The 20,141-nt window shown below is 39.0% G+C and overlaps 1 protein-coding gene across 7 annotated transcripts in view; it reads left to right on the top strand.

The window, feature by feature from the left end:
- Positions 1–20,141, top strand: part of Ercc6l2 (ERCC excision repair 6 like 2) — a 114,024-nt gene that overhangs the window by 62,974 nt on the left and 30,909 nt on the right. For all 7 annotated transcript variants that reach the window (XM_063227388.1, XM_063227389.1, XM_063227390.1 and 4 more), the window contains 4 exons: positions 5,884–6,036; positions 8,371–8,451; positions 10,178–11,312; positions 15,960–16,114. In XM_063227388.1, the coding sequence (XP_063083458.1) occupies positions 5,884–6,036; positions 8,371–8,451; positions 10,178–11,312; positions 15,960–16,114 (1,524 nt within the window). The remainder of the gene's footprint in view (positions 1–5,883; positions 6,037–8,370; positions 8,452–10,177; positions 11,313–15,959; positions 16,115–20,141) is intronic.

Here is a 20,141-nt window from a genome sequence, read left to right as displayed (position 1 = left end):
GGAGCATGGCTGTGTCCACGCCTTGATTCCAGTTTAGTGATACTGATCTCCCATATCTGGCTTCCAGAATTGTGAGAAATAAGTTGCTATGGGAGTTATAGGAAACTTAGAACAAGCAGTTGTAACAAAGAATTAACATCAGAGAAAACAGAACTAATAAAACGAAAGATTGTTTCAAGAAGTATAAATATTTTCAAAGGGTAAACGAGGTGATAGTTTCCACAAAACAAGAATGGACGACTAGGGAAAGAATCCATTAGAAAGATTCAGAAAATCAAAATTTTCTGAGATAGACTAAGTAGCAAAGAGCAGACTTTTTGTTTAAAAGAAAAGGCTAAGTAAGTCTAGACTGCAGAGCAAAAAGACGGAGCTAGAACACAGGTAAGAGATGTTAGGGAAAAGGGACTCCAGATCCGGAAGTTTCAGGATCAGCCTTCCCTCGCTGAAGAACGGAAGAAAAGTATGGGGAGAACATACAGAACGCAAGAGTCTATAGACCACTTGGGTCCACTAAGCACTACAAGATGAATGGAAATAGTCACATTTATGCCATCTTTAAGGGTAAAACACCGAGTATGAAGCGGAAAATCCTTTAAAAATGCAGAGATAACCACTCACAAAATCGTTATATGCAGTAGTAGTAGCATTAAACAGACATCTCACTTCCTGTTAGCCATTCTAAATGCTTAAGGGCAGTCTCTTCAAATGAGGGGAAAAGATAGCCTTTTTTTTATTAAGAGACGCTGAATTTTTTATTCAGAGCTTTCCTGCAAAGAAAGGTCCTAGTCCAGCTGACTTCAGTGATGCATCCTATTCAAGATTTAATAGAGGAGGAAACACTTCCAGCTTATTTTACAAAGACAGGAGAATCCTGTACCAAAACCTGATGAAGCTATTGCAGGGACAAAAAATTACCCAGCAGTCAGTGTCTCCCGTGAACATAAACCCGAGTCCGTAGGGAACCTCCGTGTGAGTCTGTCTGTGCCCTTTCCTGTTGGAAAGAGGTGTTGGAGCCTGTGTCTGTGAATTTGATCTTATGTATGTAAACAGGGTCTTCGCAGATGAGCTTAAAGTGAACTCCTCCCCAGGCTGTTCTGTAACCGGAGTCTGACACGGTTCTAAGAAGACAGAATCTGGATATAGACAGTGGAGGCAAAGACTACAGCAGCACCATTACAAGCCAGAACACACTCCGGTTTCTGCTCGTTTCCAGGGGCCAAGAATCAATGAGGAGAGGTCAGCGCCTAGAACCTTCTGGAAATGCAGGGCCACGTGCCCGCTGGCTCTTTCACACTGCAGCCTGGGAGGAGGGGTGTCTGTGGTTTTAAGCCACCCCAGGTTGTGATACTCTGTTACAGCAGTCTTAGGACTCCACATAGGCATTTGCCAAAGCTGGCTAAATTTCTGCATGAAACTTCTGTACAGCCACAAAACTGAAAATCAAATTAAAGGAGAGATGAGGAGGACATGTTTGCTGTATATGCAATAAAGGCGAAGCGGCTATAAAATACTAAAAACTCCCGTAAGACAATAAAAGTCCATGAGTAGACGGTTCTCTGAAAGCACACACACACACACACACACACACACACACGGTTAATACAGATGTGAAAAGATATTTAGCCATACTGGTAATCTAGAAACATGAAATAAAATATAATGTGTTTTACACATTCTGCAAAAGAAATTTTTAAAAATTTTTTTAGTCTTCTCTTGCAGGATTTGGGGCTGGTTAGGGAGATTAATGCTGTTCACTATTGTAGGCCTCTGTAAAAATGTACTCACAAATGATCATTGGTAATACAACTGGTGTATGACTAGTCTAGAAGCTGACTGAAGCATTTTAAAATTTGTAGCACCTTTTCCATACCAACTGAACAGAAGTAAATGCTCTTGTATGTGTCTAGGGAATGATGGTGACAGGGATTTATAGTCAGTGTTGTTAGTGTTTGTTTGGGAGATAAAAAGGAAACAGCCTGAGCACAGAACAATAACAAATTCTGTTACACCAGTGATAGATACTCCGCAACAGAAAGATGAAACTAGAGTCAGATCAAATTACTGATGCCACAAGATCTCTGATATATCTTCACGTGGGTGAGAAGCAATGTGGAGAACAATGTTTACAGCATATCAGCTCCATTTGCATATAAGGCTATTTAATCAGCTATAACTGTACTGATGATAGAGATTTAGGAGGGATCTGATAAGGGGAGATCTGTGCAGTTTGAGGAACTTTTCACTTTGATGTGTTTTGTTTGAATCTGTTATGATAATGCATTTAGATACTATGCACTGTTAAAAATAACATCGTTTATATGCCAACTGTACTCCTTTATGTTCGGAACATTATATGAAGTCTAAAGTTTAGTATTCAGAAAGTTTGTCTCACACACACACACTCAGACATATTGAGAAATATTTACTGAAGAATTGTAAGAAAAGCATAGAGAATCCCCAGACTTTATCCAGCTTCCCCAGTTGATGACATTTTACATGTTTGCTTTCTCTTTCTCTTAGCCATTATCATCCTTTTTCTGAACCATTTGGGAGAATATTATAGATTTATCACTAGTGTGTATTTTCTTCAAACAAGGACACTTCTCTATTTGTGTATCATATAAAAACGTAGTTTTAGCTGTGTGTGGTCATGCACACTTGTAGCCCAGCACTCTGAAAGTGAAGCCTGGGCAACTTAGCAAGACCCTGTCTCAAAATTTAAAAAAAAAAAGCTGGGATTGTGCTTCAGTGCAAAGGCCCTGTGTTCCGTCCCCAGTACTGCAAAAATAACCAACTAATTAACTTTAAAATAAAGCTTTATACATTATAAACAGTAATGCCTAGTGTTCTACAGCTTAGCTTTGTTTCCCCATTTTGTTCTCCAGAATGTAGTTATTCAGACCATTAATATTATCTCATTGCTAACCCACTGGAATTTCCCCAGTTCCCCCACAGTGTCTCCTTTTTCCTTTTGGAGCGAAAAACTAATCAGAATCATAGTCCATTTACTGGGGCCTTTCAGCTCTTCAATGTGGAATAATTTTCACCTTTGATGAGCATAACAGTGTGAAAGAGAAAGGCCTTCCTTTGTGCAGTATGTCTCTCACTGGGTTTTCCTCATTTCAGATGCAGGCCACAAACTATACTCTACTTACGGTGTCCTTGAGAACTCCCAGGATGGTGACCTGCAGGTTTCTCCCCTGCAACATTGCTGTTTTTTTTACTTTGTGATTAATAAGCAATTCATGAGCAAGCCTCTAAGACACTGCCAGTATCTGATTTCTCATCAAATTTGTATCCATCCTTAGCATTCATTGATGATTCTTTAGTTACTTTTCCTGTTGCTAGGACAAAGTACCCTGCACACAAAAGCTTAAGGAGGAAAGGTTTATTTCAGCTCACAGTTTGTAGAGGTTTCAGTCCATAGTTAGCTGGCTGTGAGGCGGGATGGCATGGCAGAGGGGCATCACCGGTGAGAAACAGTTCATGGAGTGGCAGGCAGAAGGCCGCAGCATCCAGCCTGCCTTTCCTCTCTCCCTTTATATTCCATCCAGGCTGTAAGCCTGTTGATCGGTGCCACCCACACCGAGGCTGGGACTTCCATCATTTACACCCAGGACTTTGCTGAACTCCGTTATCACACACCCTAGATCCAACCACCTACAGAAAGCCCACCTAGGAGTGCATAATAATCTGGATCCAAGGTATAACAATTTCTGTCTGAGTTAGCTACTGTCATAATGGTGCTCAGGTGTGCCTTTTCTATTTCCATTATTCTCTCCTTGTTCTTTGGTGTTCTACCACAAAAGAGAGCTTTTCTTTTCTTTATGTAAATCTGGACTCATGGGTTTCTACTTTAGTAACAGATTATAGCTCATCGAATATCACCATTAATTTCAAGTTCAAATTGTCTCATTTGGGCCAGTGGGAACCCCGTCAAGGTGCCTAGCTGTGTCATTTTGACATGACCCTTTTTCCTTTGTGCACCTGTCTCTGTGGTAGGCTTAATAATGGTCCCCCCAAATGTCTACATCCTAATCCCCCATCCATGTAGGTTATCTGGGTGGGCCCAGGAGATCACAAGAGTCCTTATAAAGAAGAAACAGTAGGGGCAGAGGAGGCAAAGATGGAGATGTAAAGGCAGAAGCTGCATGGAAGTTGGGAAGATACGCTGTTGGCCTTCAAGAAGGAAGGGGCCTTGGACTTCTTAACTTGATGAATATTGTCTTCTTTCTCCTTCTTTTGCTTCTGTCTTATCTAGTGTTATGATGAAATTCAAGTATTTTGTGTCTTTATGTGGTTTTTTTCTTAAACTGCAGTTCCAACACTTATTTTTCTTCCTCTGTCATTTGAATTTCAGACGTAACTAGCCTACTGATGAAAGCACCTGGTTCTCACTTTCGCTGAAGCCACTTTGGAAAACTTACCTGAAGTACAAAATAATGTGCTTTTTATAAATGTCATGATAAATATTTGTTAGGAAACTTACAAAGCCACATTAGGGCTTGCAAATTACCTTAGTGATTATAGTTAGTAGATCTACAATCTGACAATATCAGTGTTAGTCAGTAGCAAGAGTAAAGTAAAACACTGGGCCATCAGTTGCAGTTGTGATTCTATATTCCCAAGATTAAACCTCATATTCCTGGAACATTGATACTGAGCTGCTCAAGTTGCTATGCTGATGGATAACTTTTCAAACTAAGCTCCAAACAGTCTTCTTTTAAGAGAGGTATCTTGTAGGTAAGAATTAAGAGTGTATATTTGATTTAGCCAAACCCCTGTACAGATTTTAAAATTGGCACTTCTTAGCTGGCACAGGTAGGCAGGGCGTTTTTCTAAAATTGTTTTTATTTCTAAAATGGAGAAATTCCAGTTTTATTATTTTTGAAATGGAGATTACATAAAGTTACAGAGGTGAAATGAGAGAATGTAAACAAAATGGATATACTAAGTATTTTATACTAACAGTTACTAATAAGAATTTAAAGGCTGGGAATGTAATTGCCTAGCACATGTGAGGCCCAGTCCATAGAACATATGCACTACACACGCTTATATTCTCACACACACAAACACATGCGCGCATACACACACAAAGAATTTTAGTACTCAGTAACATATTGCAGTGCAAATCAACTCTGATAATCAAAATAGTTGTGTTGCTTTTCACCATTTTCATTGACAATAAATTTATTTTCCATTCTGTGCATTTTTTTCTTACACACATTTTAAAGTGTATGTAGGGTTAATCAGATTATATTTTAATTTTACACGTTTACATTCCATTTACTAAGATGTCCAGCAAACAAGGTACACACTAATGTTGACACTAAGATAGTCTATATCCTTAAGGTTTTCATGTTAGTGTTCTTTCTTATACTCAGAATTGTTTCAGAAATGCTGCATTTCTACAGTGACAAGGCTTTTGCTGTTAAGTTACAGTGTAATCAGGTACGATTAGTTTGACAGCAACAACGTTATCATATATTACTTTGGAATGTCATTTAACTTTACTGTTATAGTGATTATTTCTTCCATTTTTAAGTTTCTAGTTCAGTAAGAAGAAATATATATTCAAGTGTACACTTTTACTATTAAACATTTTATCAGGTAGATAGTCCCTGAAAATGTAATCTTGACTTAGCTGTTAGAAAACAGATAAAATAGAAAATATAAGATCTCTGCTTCAGCACGACTGACCAGATTATTGTTATATTTCACCATAATGGCAACATCTGCCAGGGAAATTAAAACAAAATTTCCTCCCTAAGGAGACTTCGGTCTGCTCCAGCTAAGGCTGTGTATATCCAGGGAATGCCAGGAAATTTTGACATATTATTGGAACAAACACTTCCAATCCTTGTGTTTTTTCTGTTTTAGCAACTTCACTGTGTGGTGGTTGGAAGTGAAAATGCCAAGAGATACTTCGAGGCAGTTCAAGGATCAAAAGAGCATCGAGGAGAGCTCTTCGGGACCCACAACCTCTTCACGCTGAGATCCCAGGGGTCTTGTCTTACAAGGGACATCTTGGAGGTGTGAAATTGTTCTCTAACCCTTTCAATAACACAGTATTTTAAATATGGCTTTATCAAGAAGCTTGAAGTACAGTTGTTGGTAACTTTTCAGAGAAATTTTCAGTTCTCCTTATAAAAAATGTTTATGCTTAGACATTTTACTTTTAGAGAAATAGCAAATGAGTTGCGGTACCTTTAAAATAGTTTTCCCATGCATAATTATAAATAATGCACATATGTATACAGATACATGTATGAGGAGAGTATGAACTCCAAGCTATTTTCTGAGTTACAGAGGGAAGTTTATTTTGAAAAAAACAATTTCTAAATACGAAACTACAAAATGTTTTGATTAAAAGTTACCAGATACTCCCTAAGATGTACTCTCATCTCTCATAGAGATTTTTCTTTTCTGTTCCTAATAAAAATTCCACACTAATATTTCACACTCTTCCATTTGTTCATCCTCAACATTCAGATGTTTCTTATTCTTCAAATGAGATATTTATATTTTTTTGGAAAAATCTTTAAATTCTTTAATAGATCAGAGTACTAATGATATTAACCTGTTATTCTAATTGACATTAGTATGGGTTTCATAAAGTCTTGGAATCATCCTCTTTTCAATTCTTTATAATATAGATCAGAAAGCTGAGTCTGGGAAAATATCAAGCTATTTCCCTCGACCTTGAGAACTTTGTTGTAAAACCTTAATGTAATTCATTTAATTTATAAGCACCATAAAGCAAGTTCAAGAAAAAGCTGGTCCATGTACTTAAGGAACTTAGAGCATGTTAATGAGAGGTGGAAGAAGACATTTACACAAGGAGCAAGCAGTATGGAATGTCACACTGGGCAAGTTCAGAAGTAGTTTGACATGGTCACTGATCAAGGAGAAAAAAGAAGGTGTACATTATTCGTATCCTGGGAACATTTGAACTGTTACACAGTGTGTGATGTCTGTTGCTGAGTTTTTAGGTTATATTAAGTACAATTCTAAATTGGAAGGCAAGTGAGGCTGGAGGGGGACAAATGAGAAAAAGAGATGAGGCGGAAGAGATGTCAGTGGGCTGGGCCATGCAGGAATTTTGACCTTTATTTTGAATGAAACAAAAGCAACTGGAGGGTTATAAAGGGAAGATTTAGCCTGGTTTGCATTATCTTGATGATTGAGAATTAGAATATAGAAGCTTAATAGAATTTGATATCAGGAGGGCAGAAGCAAGAAGCCAATTAGGAAGAAAGTCCAGAAATGGCGGTGGGTTGGACTGGGGTTAGTGGCAGATTGCATGAGAAGTGGGTGGAGTTCTGCACCCATTATGAAGAGTGGACAGTTGGGGTTCGCTGATGGATCATGTACAGGGTAGAAGAAAAAGAAGAGTTATGGGTGGCTGAGCAACTGAAAACTGAACTTGTCATTGCCTACCACAGAGGGGTCCTCTAGCTGGAGGACTTCTGATCCTGCCCGTTGTTTCTGTGGTTGCCACTTGGTATGTGCTGAAGAGGAAAGTGGCAGTGCTAGGATTGGGGTTCCCATCTCCTCACCTAATGGCCTCCAAGCGTGAGACAGAGGACCTGTTCTTCTTTGGAGACTTGCTTGTTACCCTGGATACCACGTGGCTGGCTCATGCTGTGGTGTGTCTGTTTAGGTGTAAATTGGGCACTCTAATGATGGCAATATTTCCCCTTGTTCTACTAGTTTTAGCAGATACAGCCTTAGAAAGAGAAAGAATGGATATCCTTTTGAAGAAAATTTTACTGTTCTAGTATTTAGGCTATTTGTACCAAAGTCCTAAAACTTTCCCACAAGTTGTAGCAACCTCTTATATAATTAAGGTAGCATTTTTAGTTTCATATTAAGTTGGATCTTTTCATTTTTGTGTCTATTATACCTAAGGGCTTCATAAATACTTCTAAACAAATATGAATGATAAATGTACTAGTGATGTAAGTTAGGTTTCAGTTTTCCAATGTTCACCATTGTCTCTGGTGTTTGAAATGTTACTAATATGTTCTTACCATAATTAGTACATAGGAATGATAAGTATGCATGTCATTCTTAGGTAAATAGGTAACATTTTTTTATTCCTCTGTCTTTCCTAGTAGTGCCTTTAATAGCTAGAAAGTACTATTAGCTCTCTATGTCTAAATAAATTTTAAGACAAGAATTAAGAATAAGAGTGTATATGATTTCCTAGCAATGAAAAATAATATTAAGAATGCTAAAGCAAGCTACACTTAGTTTTCCTTTCATAGTGCCAGGATTTAACATGTGATTGCTGTTGTTTGGTTGTTTTTGTTTCTCTTCCCCATTTTGCACAGTGATTTGTGTATTTTCTTGCTGACATTGTAGAGAGAAGGCCAAGTGGAAGCAGGCATCATGACAGCCACAACATGGCTGAAAGCAGGACCTGCAGCCCAGGAACTGGAAACGGTCAGTGATGTATGACTGCGTAGCCCCACCGTTCCTGGAAAATGCCCCTTCTGACAAGCCTAAGTTTCTTTTCCTTTTTCTTCCATTTCTCACTGTGTAAAAGAAAAAAAATCTTTTTTTAAAAAATCCTTTTTTAAAAAATCCAGGGCACACAATGTATCCTCTCATTAGTAATTTATACCTATTTAATATCCATATTGTAAGAACAAATTCAGGAGCAGGCATCAGGCATCTTAACTGCAGTTTTAATTACACCAGTCTCTAAATCAGAAACTAAATGTACCTTGTAGGTAACCAGCCCAACCCAGATAAATAACATTTTATTGAAAGTCAAATTAACGGGAAAAGTAGCTATTGTTATGTACAATCATTCTCTGAATCGAGGCAGATGATGTATTTCACTTGAATCCTTGATCTTGTAATATTTAGTAGCTGCTCACCTTACATACCATGAAATGTATATTGTTATCCTAAGGTCATTCTAGAGGTAAAAGACACGTGAAAGGTTTTTTATTATTATTACTACCAGTTTTTTCTTTTTAGAGATTGTATTAGTTAAGTTTTCTATTGCTGAGACAAAATACCCATTCCAAGGTTTGTTTCAGCTTGCAGTTTGTAGAGGTTTCAGTGGTGGGGTGGCAGAAGGGCATTGCAGAGCAGGCAGGAGATAACAGACAGAAGACAAGCAGTAGAGGTAGCAAGCAGCAAGCCACAAGCAACCACAGTAACTCTCTTTCTGTCCCTTGCATTTTATGGTAAGTGTGGATAGGACTCACCCTGGGATAGGGTGTCCTTAATCTCAGCATCATGTACCTCTGAAAAACCCCAGCATCAGCTATCTCTGAAAAACCCCACATACGACTGCGTGAGGCTTTGGAGGGACATCTAGACACAGTCCATAACCAAGACTCAACTATGAATTTATTCCAGAACACTGATCTTGAATTTGAGCTGAAAAGTTTTTATGCCAGACGTGGTGGCACGTACCTGTAATCCCAGCACTCGGGAGGTTAAGGCAGTAGGATTCCCACTAGTTCAAGGCCAGCCTGGACTATAGAGTGAAACCCTGTACAACAAAGCAAAACAAAATAGAACATTTTTTAAATTTAACAAAATATATGAATATCAAATATTGGCAGAAAATCACGAGGTAACACTTTCCCAAAGATTTTTACTGTTAAGCCTCAGTTATCTGAAGGATATATTTTGCTGTAATAAATGTGAAAAAAATTAAACACTGGGCTTAAATATGTAGCAAATTTTACTTCAAAATTTTGTTTTCTAGTGATTAAGATCCTGTTTTCTTATTTTTAATCAACTTGATCCTTTCTGCAGCTATAAATTCTTTACTTTCTTAACTTATAAATTTGTATTGTTCTTCAAGGGTGATTGGAATTATCTGCTGGTCCTCAGTAAATCCCAATAATTCTTAAGCATTGAAGAGCATGCTTTTCACTTGGGAAGCTAAAATTTCAGGTCCCTGTATCTTAGAAGCCATTTTCCTTGAAAATGACTTGATCATGCAATATTTTAGGTTGAACTTTTATTTATTTTGGAAAGAAAAATGACTGTTTCAGAGTCTAATATTAAATCTTTTACATTTATTATAGATGTATTTTTAAGAAATGCCAAGTACTTGTATTTAAATTTTCTGACCAAAATCAGTTTCCTTCCAGTAACATCATCTTGATGTTTTCTTCTGTTTCTGTCATGGCTTATTATATAGCCCAAAGAGCCCGGCTGTCACCAACCTGGAGGACAGAATGGACCAAGCACAGGGAGTGATCTCTGTGGTGACCTTAGTGACAATGAGTCTGTGGGAGCCCCAAGAACAAAGATTGCTCAGCACAGAGCATCGGATACAAGCAAAGGTTCGGCCTCTTCAGGACAGCTCACCTTACTCCAGTGTGGCTTCTCTAAACTATTTGAGGCAATGTGTAAAGCAGCCGAGGGCAGCGATGGACATGCCACCTCTGGGGAGGAGAGTCTGGATGAGCAGCCCACACGCCTCACCATGGAAGCCAGCGACGCCGGCTGGCAGCAGACTCGGGATGTGGCTGGTGCTTCCCGGCATCAGCAGCCAGATCGGATCCCCAGTACCAGTGAAACATGTGTTTCTGATAAAAGAGAGATTTTAGGACAGAATGCTGCTTCTGAGTCTGATGATGAGGAAAGCTTTAAAACTACAGTTAGACATCATAGTGTTTTACAGAGTGACACAGAATCAGAAGGTAGCGACGTCATCTTTCCCACACAGTACACAACTCAGAGGCTTCCTAACAGTCGTATCAGGCTTAAGCTACCCTTAAATGGAGCTGAAGGGTCTCACACAGAAAATCCTGTAAAAATAAACAGTAGTGATGGCAGAAGGATTGATGAGACAGGAAATGGATTAATTTCAAAAATCTTGAGTCCTGAGAGCATGACCCTGAAGTCTATTATGAAAAGAAAAGACACTGGTGATGTCAGTGATGAATCTGATGACATTGACATTTCCTCCAACTCAGGAATAAGACGGCAAAGTTCACTGCAGTTTAAGAGCAAAAAGGAAACAAGGAAACTTCACTGTTTCCCCAAAACATTGAGGAAGACAAATCCACTCTGTACAACAGAGGAAGATTGTCACTCTCAGCTTATTGATGAATTTTCATCCTCCGATGATGATTTGCCTGCTCGCCACTTCCATTCATCTAAACAGAGCCGTAGAGCAGGAACCGTAAAAGACAGAAGCAGTTTCTCTTCAGAATTACCTAGCCATGGCAAGAAAAGTAGCGCTTCCATCCCAAGAAGACCAGTGAAGTTTGGGAATGAGAGAGCTGCCCATCCGGACCAGATACGTGAATCAATGGATAAGCTTTTAGGTAACTGCAGACACACTGTAAACCTGTTCTCTGAATGGTAATTTAGTGCATTTAATTGCTCCGTGGAAAGATTATTGAATTAACTTATAAAATAGCTCTCCCATCAAGATGTTATATTGAGGCACAAATAAGAGGGTGAGTGGCAGAAGGGTAGACACTTAGATCATAATAGAGAGCTGTGTCCTAATCCATCCTTTCTGTCCCCATAAATACCATTCTGAATTCAGTAGTGTGACTACTTACATTGTTAATGGTTTTATCACACAAATATGCATCCCTAGATATTATAGTTTAGTCAGGTCCCATTGTAAAAAATTTTACATACTCTCTTAAATCTATAGGAATCCTCGCTCCTTCGTCCTTTTCGTTGATTTATAGTTTTACAGTTTCCCTGTCGAAGTACCTAAGCCATTTAGGGTGTTTCACTCAATTTGGATTTTGCGTATTCTCTGCACCTGAGCAAGTGCCTCTGTCTCCTCTGTTACCTACAAATGAGCAGCAGGCTCCCAAGACTGGATCAGACCCAGGTTTATTTCCTTTGGCAAAACAAAAGCTCGTGTTTCCTAAGGCTGTAGGAGACACAAAATGTTGCTTTGCTGTCTTTATAATCTTAGCAACCACTCATTCTTAATGCCTATGCCTATTTATTTATTTGTATGGGAAAATGATATTTTCTGCTTCTGTCATTTCTTTATTAGAATGCATCTTCAAATACTTTCCCATGTCAACTATTGCTTCCCCCATGCTGTGGTTCATATAGGAAAGGCATGGAAGGTGTTTAATTTCTTTCTTTATTTATCAGTTAGCAACATAATAAATTAGTTCTATATCATCCTTAGAAGAGGGCCTATTCTTTCCTTAATCATAATGAATTAATTTAAGCACACTTAATGGTCTCAATCTATTATAATTAATATTATTATTATGGTTCATTTATGCCATCTTTGCCCATTGATGCTTTTTACATAGCATTTTTGTTCCTAAGATCTTCTCGTAAAATTTCGTTGTTATATAGTATTGCAGGATGTTCCAGAATTGTGTCATGTATTTTCTGGCCAAGACCTAGAATTAGTCATCTCTCTTAGAACACTTGGGTTTCTTTTAGAGAGAAAATGTGTTTGAAGACCACATTCTGGTGCTGGGATTAATCATTGCAACTATTGGCTCGGTTATTATCTCTGAAACTTTTTAGTAGTCAGACTTTCCTTATATATATTTTTGTTACACATACATTTATATGTGTATATATATACATTATGAATATATGAACATAAATAGATATTTATATGTCATGACAAAAAATTACCCTAGGAACTCGCATTTACTCTTTTGGGTTTTGTTTTTCTTTGGTACCAGGGATTGAACTCACAACCTCATGTTTGCCAAGCAGGCACTTATGCCACTGAGCTAAAGCCCTAGCCCATATTTCTGTATTTGTACTGGTACTGAACTTGAGAATGTAGAGCTCTTGCTTAACCTCTCCTATCTTGTATTTATTGTAGTTTAAAAACATATAGGGAATGATGTCTCAATAACTGTTTGTATGTTTTGCTCCACATTATACAACAAAGAAGAAATAGAAATAATGCCATGCTGTGATTACTGGAAACATTTTGGCTTGATTGGCTTTTTCTACATACCCTCCCATTTCCTTGCATTTCCAAAATGGATATACTGTGTCAGAGAGACTAGCATGACATTGTATATTCTTCCTCGGCCCTTACTTGTGGTTTGCTGGGGATTCGCTGTAAACTTAATCCTCCACAACAGTCTTTCTTTGTAGCAGTGTTTGTCTGGTCCTTTTGGTTGTCTGAAAGTTAGTTATTTTCTACTAAATTTCTCAAGAAGTGTTCACTGGAATGATATTTTTTCCTGAGATGACTGTGATAACAGTTCATGCTTTTATGTGTAAAAGTCTGTTTTGCTAGATAGGCACTGAGTTTCGCACTTTTTTCTGTAGAGTATCTTAAATATGCCACCTCATTTTCTTCTGGTACAAACTGTAGTGTCATAGGTCCCCCTACCCGCCCCTCCATGCTTAGGGAACTCTATGTCCTTTCCGTTGTTGTCCAGTAATTCTACCTGATTAGATGTTTGTATTGCTTATTCTGGATCAGTGTTCTCATAGACACAGTGTCCTCCCTCTGGTTTTCATTTCAGGAAAGCTTCCTTGTGTAGAGTGGTGACTCTGTCTGTTCTTTTGCTTTCCTTTTCAGGGACTCCTGTATTTAATGTTTGCTGTACTTCATCTGTCTGCAGAATTTGTCTTAAATCCATTTTATCTCTTTTCTTCATTTCTTTTTGCTTATTGAAAACTCCCATTTCGCTTAAGATAGTATCTGTTGTGTTCATTTCCTCTTATGTTCCTTCTACCATAGTTCAGTTTTATTTCTGAAATAATTTTTTAAATTTCTGAGACTCTCAGGTTCCCTCACCCATTTCTGCATTATAATTCTGTCCTACATGTCCTTTTATGTTCTTATAATCAGCTAGAGTTTTGATCTGTTTTGTGAGCAATCCTTGAAGCTTATTTTCAATGATAGGAATTTACTATGCTGCTCCTTTTTTTTTCTTTCATCATAATTTTTGAGATTTGACCTTGATGCTTTTCTCATGCTTATTTTTACACAAAACTGTAAAATTAACCACCACTGTACGTAGTGGTTAATTCCCTTGCCCCACATTGTGATGCCCTCCCAGCAGAGTCTTCTTTGCTGAGTCTCGGCCTGGGCAGGAGCCCCAGCGAGCAGGTGGGTTCCTAGAAGGTGGTGTATTCCAGTTCCCCAGCCCTTCTTCCCACAGCCTCCCACCTCCCTCGACACTGGTAAGCAGGACACCTGCCCAGACTCAGACTCAGCTGCTGATGTCTGGCTGATGGAGCGTGCTTCCCACCCACACCTACTGACTCTCTAGAGTACTTGTTCTTAGGGCCATCAGAGCCATCCTGGGCTTCCTTCTCCTCTACACAGACCCTGAGACCATGAACTCATCCTGTTGATGGGTTGGCCCTGCCCACTTATATTGTAGGGCTCATGGAGTTATTGTCTCACTTATTTTGCTGTGATATTGTGCATGAGTTTTGCTGTTCAGGTGCTGTTTGCAAATGAGGATTCAGAGAGATTGAAAATCTGTTTCCCTGGCTACCAATCTCGGCCCAGAATCTGTTGAGTGATTTTTAAGAGTTAATATTACTTTCAGCATTTGGCCTGTTCCCAGAAGACTATTTGAAGGAAGCTAATATAAAAGCAGAGATACTTTGTTTATTGTTGTGTTTGATTGATTTATACTTCAGATTTCTGTCATCTATAGTCTCTGTTACATACTTTGGTACCATTGTAACTGGGTTATCCTTTGGCTGTGCCACAGTGAGATTTTAGGTTAAAGGAATTACTGGACAGACTAAATCTTAAACAATTAGTTGATTTGGAGGTTTTTCCCCTGGTAAAAGGCTACTATATTTTGGAACTAGCGCTATTTTGAATAATGCATAAAATATGCCATAAAAACTAAGAAAAATCTGAATAACTTTTCTAGCAGAAAAATCCTTTGAGGATTCCTGTTTTGAAACTGTGGTTCATGCAAACTACCTGGTGTTCTGAAATTTAAGAAAAAATTTTCTTAGTTTTTTTAATCTCGTTATGTAACAGTGGGTTATGCTCAGGGGTGGCCCTTTCTGGCCCAGAGAGCTTCAGACCCCAGCCCGAGCACCGCAGAGGTGCATGGCCCATGCTGTTGGAGGGACCTGAGATAGGCCTCTTGGCTGCCTTCTCTTTTATGACCACAATTTAAAAATAATTTATAGGTACCTAAGAGCAAAGCAATAAAAAACAGCCATTTAAAAAATCTCTTTTAGATAAAAGCCATGACTTAATTTTTTTTTTTTTCATTTCCTAAAGAACCCACATCTTGACCGTCTGGGGCATTGGTATTAAAAAAAGACACAGCGTGAGTAATAAAACTGAACCAGGCCAACCGAACGGAAGCCCATGGTCACCTCCCCATACTCCCATTCGGTCACTGCGCACAAGGACACGTTTCTGGAACAAAGCAGGCTGGCTCTGCTCCTTTAGTTAGTAAACAGCTTGTTTTTTAATTAACCAAGAAGACGAATTCATGGAGAGGACTCTGAGCCATGACTTTCTTGTGCCCCAAAGCCCCATTTCAGATTTAAATTGAAAGATTGTTACCTACAAGAAGAATCCTTTTGGGAGTTTGAAACTGTGCCCCATACACACTACGTGGCATTTTGAAATTTAAGGAAAATGTGTTTCACCTTACTGTTTTAATCACAGTGGGTAACTATATTTGTTTTGTGCGATTGGCGTCACCAGCACTTCTCACATTTGTCCAGGGAATAGTCACTCAGGGTTAACCTAGACCCACGGATTTGAGGAATATTGTGATACTGACATAAATGTGGAATGTTTTCTGTGAGGATTAAAGGTAAAGCAGTGGGGCGGGGCACAGCCCGGAAGGCAGAGCACCTTCTTGCCCACACGCAAGAGCCCTGGGTTTGGTCCCTAGCGCTGCCAGTTCCGTCGTCAGCAGTGAAGCACGGATGACCCATTTTCATGTAGTGGCGGTTATTCTACGTGAGGCCCTGTTGCTTCATATCGCAACACCTAACAAGCACTAACTGCCTCGCAGATGGCGTTCGGGAAGTGGCTTACGTTCACTCCAACCAGAATGTGATTGGCTCCAGCAAAGCCGAAAACCACATGAGCCGCTGGGCGACGCGGGATGTGTTTGAGTTGCAGCAGTTTTCCCAGCTCCCTGCCAACGTAGCTGTCTGCAGTTCTAAGGTAAGAAGAATGCAGGGTAATACTCTTTATCCCCATTAATTTTCATCCCTGTTTTCACTGAAGTTACTGACTAGAAACTTCTCTAAGTACAGTGTTTCCTTCAAAAGTAGCTACCAAAACTGTGGCATACAAGTTATTGTAAAACACAAAGCACCGTGGGGCACTGTAGTCTCTGATGATGTTTTGGATTAAATGATTCATCTAGATCTTAAAATACTATACTATTGAGTTGCTTAATAGTTTTCTAGGATAAAACAGTACCTATACCTCCACCCTCTAATGCAAAATAATCTGAGCGACCTATAAAGTTAAATCAGAAATAAAACTTGCTTGTCACATATGGAAAAGGATGTATGATTAGATTTCTGGAAAAATTTTTATCTGAAATGACACATACAAAAAAACTAGCTTCACATTAAATCTATAGTTTTAGCAAGAGGATTTTTATAATGTTAAAAGTAATGAATACTTGCTATGAGTGCTTCCCAATTTAAAATTGCTATCGTATATGAATAAAGCTTTAGACAAATATGCTATTTTTTGTTTATATATAGATTGCATTCATCAAAGTTTTTTTAAAATTGTTTTATGGTGCTGTGGATAAAATCTGTGAATGGTTTGCTACTGAGCTATGTTTCCAACCCCTTTGTTTGTTTATTTGTTTTTGAGACAGGGTTTTGCTATAAACTGTCCAGGTAGAATTTGAACTTGGAGCCCTCTGCTTCAGCCTCTCAGTGTGCTGGGATTATAAAGAATGTGCCATAGCTCCCAACTAAAATGAAATATTCTTTGGTGTGTTATTTTTTATTCTCTGTGAGTTAAATATCTGAGGAGTCATTTTACTATCACTTTATGGGAAGTCAGAAATGTGTACTGTATATAGCAGTGGTAGTTTGTCTTTACTTAGCATCACATTTAGGAAGAGCATGGAAAAATTCTCTCTGGACTCTCAAGTGATCTTTATTTATTTGTAGTACTTGTGGTCCAAAGGATTTGAATCATATTAATAAAACCAGAGTACATAGCGAAATGTAAGACCAGTGAAAATACACTATAAATTAAGCTGGAAACTTAGGACTGGGAGAAACTTAGAATGTACAAATGTAGGATGTGATATTCTACCTGGGTATTTTATTAACATGACAAATTTGAGTCTTCTGTAGAAAACTAAAGGAAGTCAACTTCCTATTTAGTGATTTCTCATTTAGTGCATTTGGAAGTAAGGGAAGTTTGGGTGGTCAAAATGACCAAATACCCAACTGACATTAATATCTGGAGGCCAGGGCTACTAAACAGCTGTCCTGGACAGGGGCAAGAAGGGGAAGTGGGCAGCAGTTCCACATGGACAGGTTCACCCTGCTTAGAAACACAGAGGAAAATGATCTCCTTAGCGTGGAGTAGGAAACAACAACAAAAGCCCGGTTCTTTCAGGAGAGGTAAAGCTTTTCCTAAACTTCATTGGAAGGGAACTTGTAGCTTCCAGCTTCAATTGGGAACAGCTAAATGAACTAATGAAGAGTAATATCTTTAGAGTAAATATAGTAACACTCTTCGAAAGCCAGTGCATTTCAGTGTTTTTCAATGTACTAGAAAGGTCCATTGCTAAACTGCAATTTAAAGACTTTTTCATGACCCAGCTAGGGTGACTGATACTCGTTTGATTAGGTGTATACCATCACTCTGCTGCCACTCGAGACAACACTTCTCCAGTGTGACTGCCTTGTGGGAACCATCTGAAAAAGGCAGAAATGTGTAATCTAGGAATTTGCGTTATTAGGATATATAGAGTATAGGTGTGATTAAATTAGATGGTAAAATGAGAGTTTTAGTCTTTAAAATGTATTACGGTTAAAGGCACGTTGCCAAGAATTCCCCTTGTTTCAGACACATTTAGCCCACCGTCCTTGCGACATTTGGAGCGGTTGTGGAAGTCCACTTCTGAATGTCTTTACAATAAAGACAGTTGCCAACCACAAGAAAGGCAGGCGTGTAAGAACGTTATGGTTGTCCTTGCCCAGCTTATTGACCAGATCTGGCACCTTGTGACTTCCGGCTTTTCCCCAAAGTCAAAAGGACCGTGAGTGGTGAACATTTTTAATCAGTTTGGGACATTGGGGCAGCAGTGACAGCACAACTAAGGACGCTCACCAAAGAGGACTTCCAGAGCCACTTCAGAGAGTGGCACGCACCGTGGGGTATGTGTTGAGAAGCAAGGGGGCGTATTCTGAGCGGAGTTAATGGCACTGTGTGTTTTACTATAATTACTTTTTAAAATTTTATATGGTAACTATATTGCAATCACACATTGTATATCAGATTTTTAAAAATTAGAATGCATTTTAAAAAAAGAACCATCCTCTTTACCAAACAGATGTTAACATGAAAGGTCAGATAATTTGGCAACCACAGTACTAGAATTTAATAAAATAATTTAACCTGATATTGGTTTAAATTCATGTAAAAACTTCTCAGAGCAGAAATTTATAGGTATGTAATTCTCTAAAAATGAACTTGAAAAGCCACCCTTACATACAGAAGCAACAAATCAGACACTGTACAGCCTCAAAAGGGTTGTAAAAATGCAAATATATGTGGCCTCTAACCTTTTTCAGCCCCAGCATTTTTGAGGTAGACAATCTCATTGGAAACCTTGTCTCTTCACCGTGATCTTCAGCATGAGGGTCACTTTCATACCAGAAGCAAATTGGAACAGCTGCCTCCTGGGGTTTCTGATGTGTCCTCCCAGCCATGTATCTCACTCCTATGCATGTGCCCACTTTGTGCCTCCTTTTCAGAGAATATTGCAGAAATGTATTGTTCACCGAATAACGTATGGTGGATATAAATGTTCAAAGAAGTTTTAAAGCCCTAAGGGGGAGGCTCAGTCCCATGCTACCAACGCTAGCAGGCCAAGAGCAATCTGTGTAAGAACACTCAGTTCAGAAGAGTAAAACTCCTTTCCAACGTTTCGTAGGCCGTCCCAGGGAACTTCAGAGCAAAGGCCGACTGTGTTACTTCAGTGCCTTAAACAAGGGAGTCACCGAAACCACCTGCATCTTCCCTTAGGCATGCTTATGTCACTTAGTGAGGGGTTTTGTAGCCTGTAGTGTGAAGGTGGGGGGGGGGGGAATAGTGAATCGGAGATCTTGAAACTGTTAAAAATAGTTACGAGAGTAAAACAAAGGAGAAAGGCAGTAAGTCAAGAACAAGAGATCAGTCACAGTGTTAGAAGATAATCTCATGTTTCTAAAGTCTTCCTAAAGCCCCAGTCCTCCAGTGTAGTATCTTTCACCTGGGGCTAAAACAGAATCTTTCCGATTGCTGAGACTTTTTCTGGGTGCTTCCTGTCTGTCCTTCATGTTTCATTGAAGAACTTTACCTGTGTTTGCAAAGCATGTGTGTACATGTAAGCACGTGGGCAAGTGATTGAAGAACTTTACCTGTGTTTGCAAATCATGTGTGTACATGTAAGCATGTGGGCAAGTGTGTGTGTGGACAGCGAGATGCTCACGCACTTCCTCACACTCAGGAACACCCATGAACCCTGCACAGGTGTGTGCAAGTGAGGCCGGCACATGCGTAAAGCCCCTGCATGCCGGTGTGGTTCACCTTCTGAGGTGCTCCTAGGCGAGTATGAATTAGAGCCCTGAGTGAGCTTGCAGAGCAGCGTGCCTGCTTGCTGGAGCACCAGTGAGAGGAGCCTGGGGCACTGAGTACGAGAGATAAAACTTGGTCACCTTTTACTTGGTCTTTTTGGTATAATTTTTGGTAAGCAGAATGGCAGAAGCTAGGAACCTGCTTTTCAAATTCATCCATGTATTTAGGAAAGGCCTAATATATACTACCTTTTCTCTGTTTCATTTTCTTTTTTATGGTTTATATTTTTATGCATTAATTTCGTATTTATAGAGTATTTTATAGTTGTCCTAAACTAAAACCCGTCTCTCCTAAAATTAATTACTAAGTATACCTTTGTTATTTTATAACATAAACTATGTAAGATAATGTGCAAATAACATGTTTTGCC

Source organism: Cavia porcellus, unplaced genomic scaffold, assembly GCF_034190915.1.
Source record: "Cavia porcellus strain 051 isolate PalLab524CR breed Dunkin Hartley unplaced genomic scaffold, mCavPor4.1 scaffold_17, whole genome shotgun sequence".
Classification (NCBI taxonomy): domain Eukaryota; kingdom Metazoa; phylum Chordata; class Mammalia; order Rodentia; family Caviidae; genus Cavia; species Cavia porcellus.
This window is presented reverse-complemented; position numbering and strand designations above follow the sequence as displayed.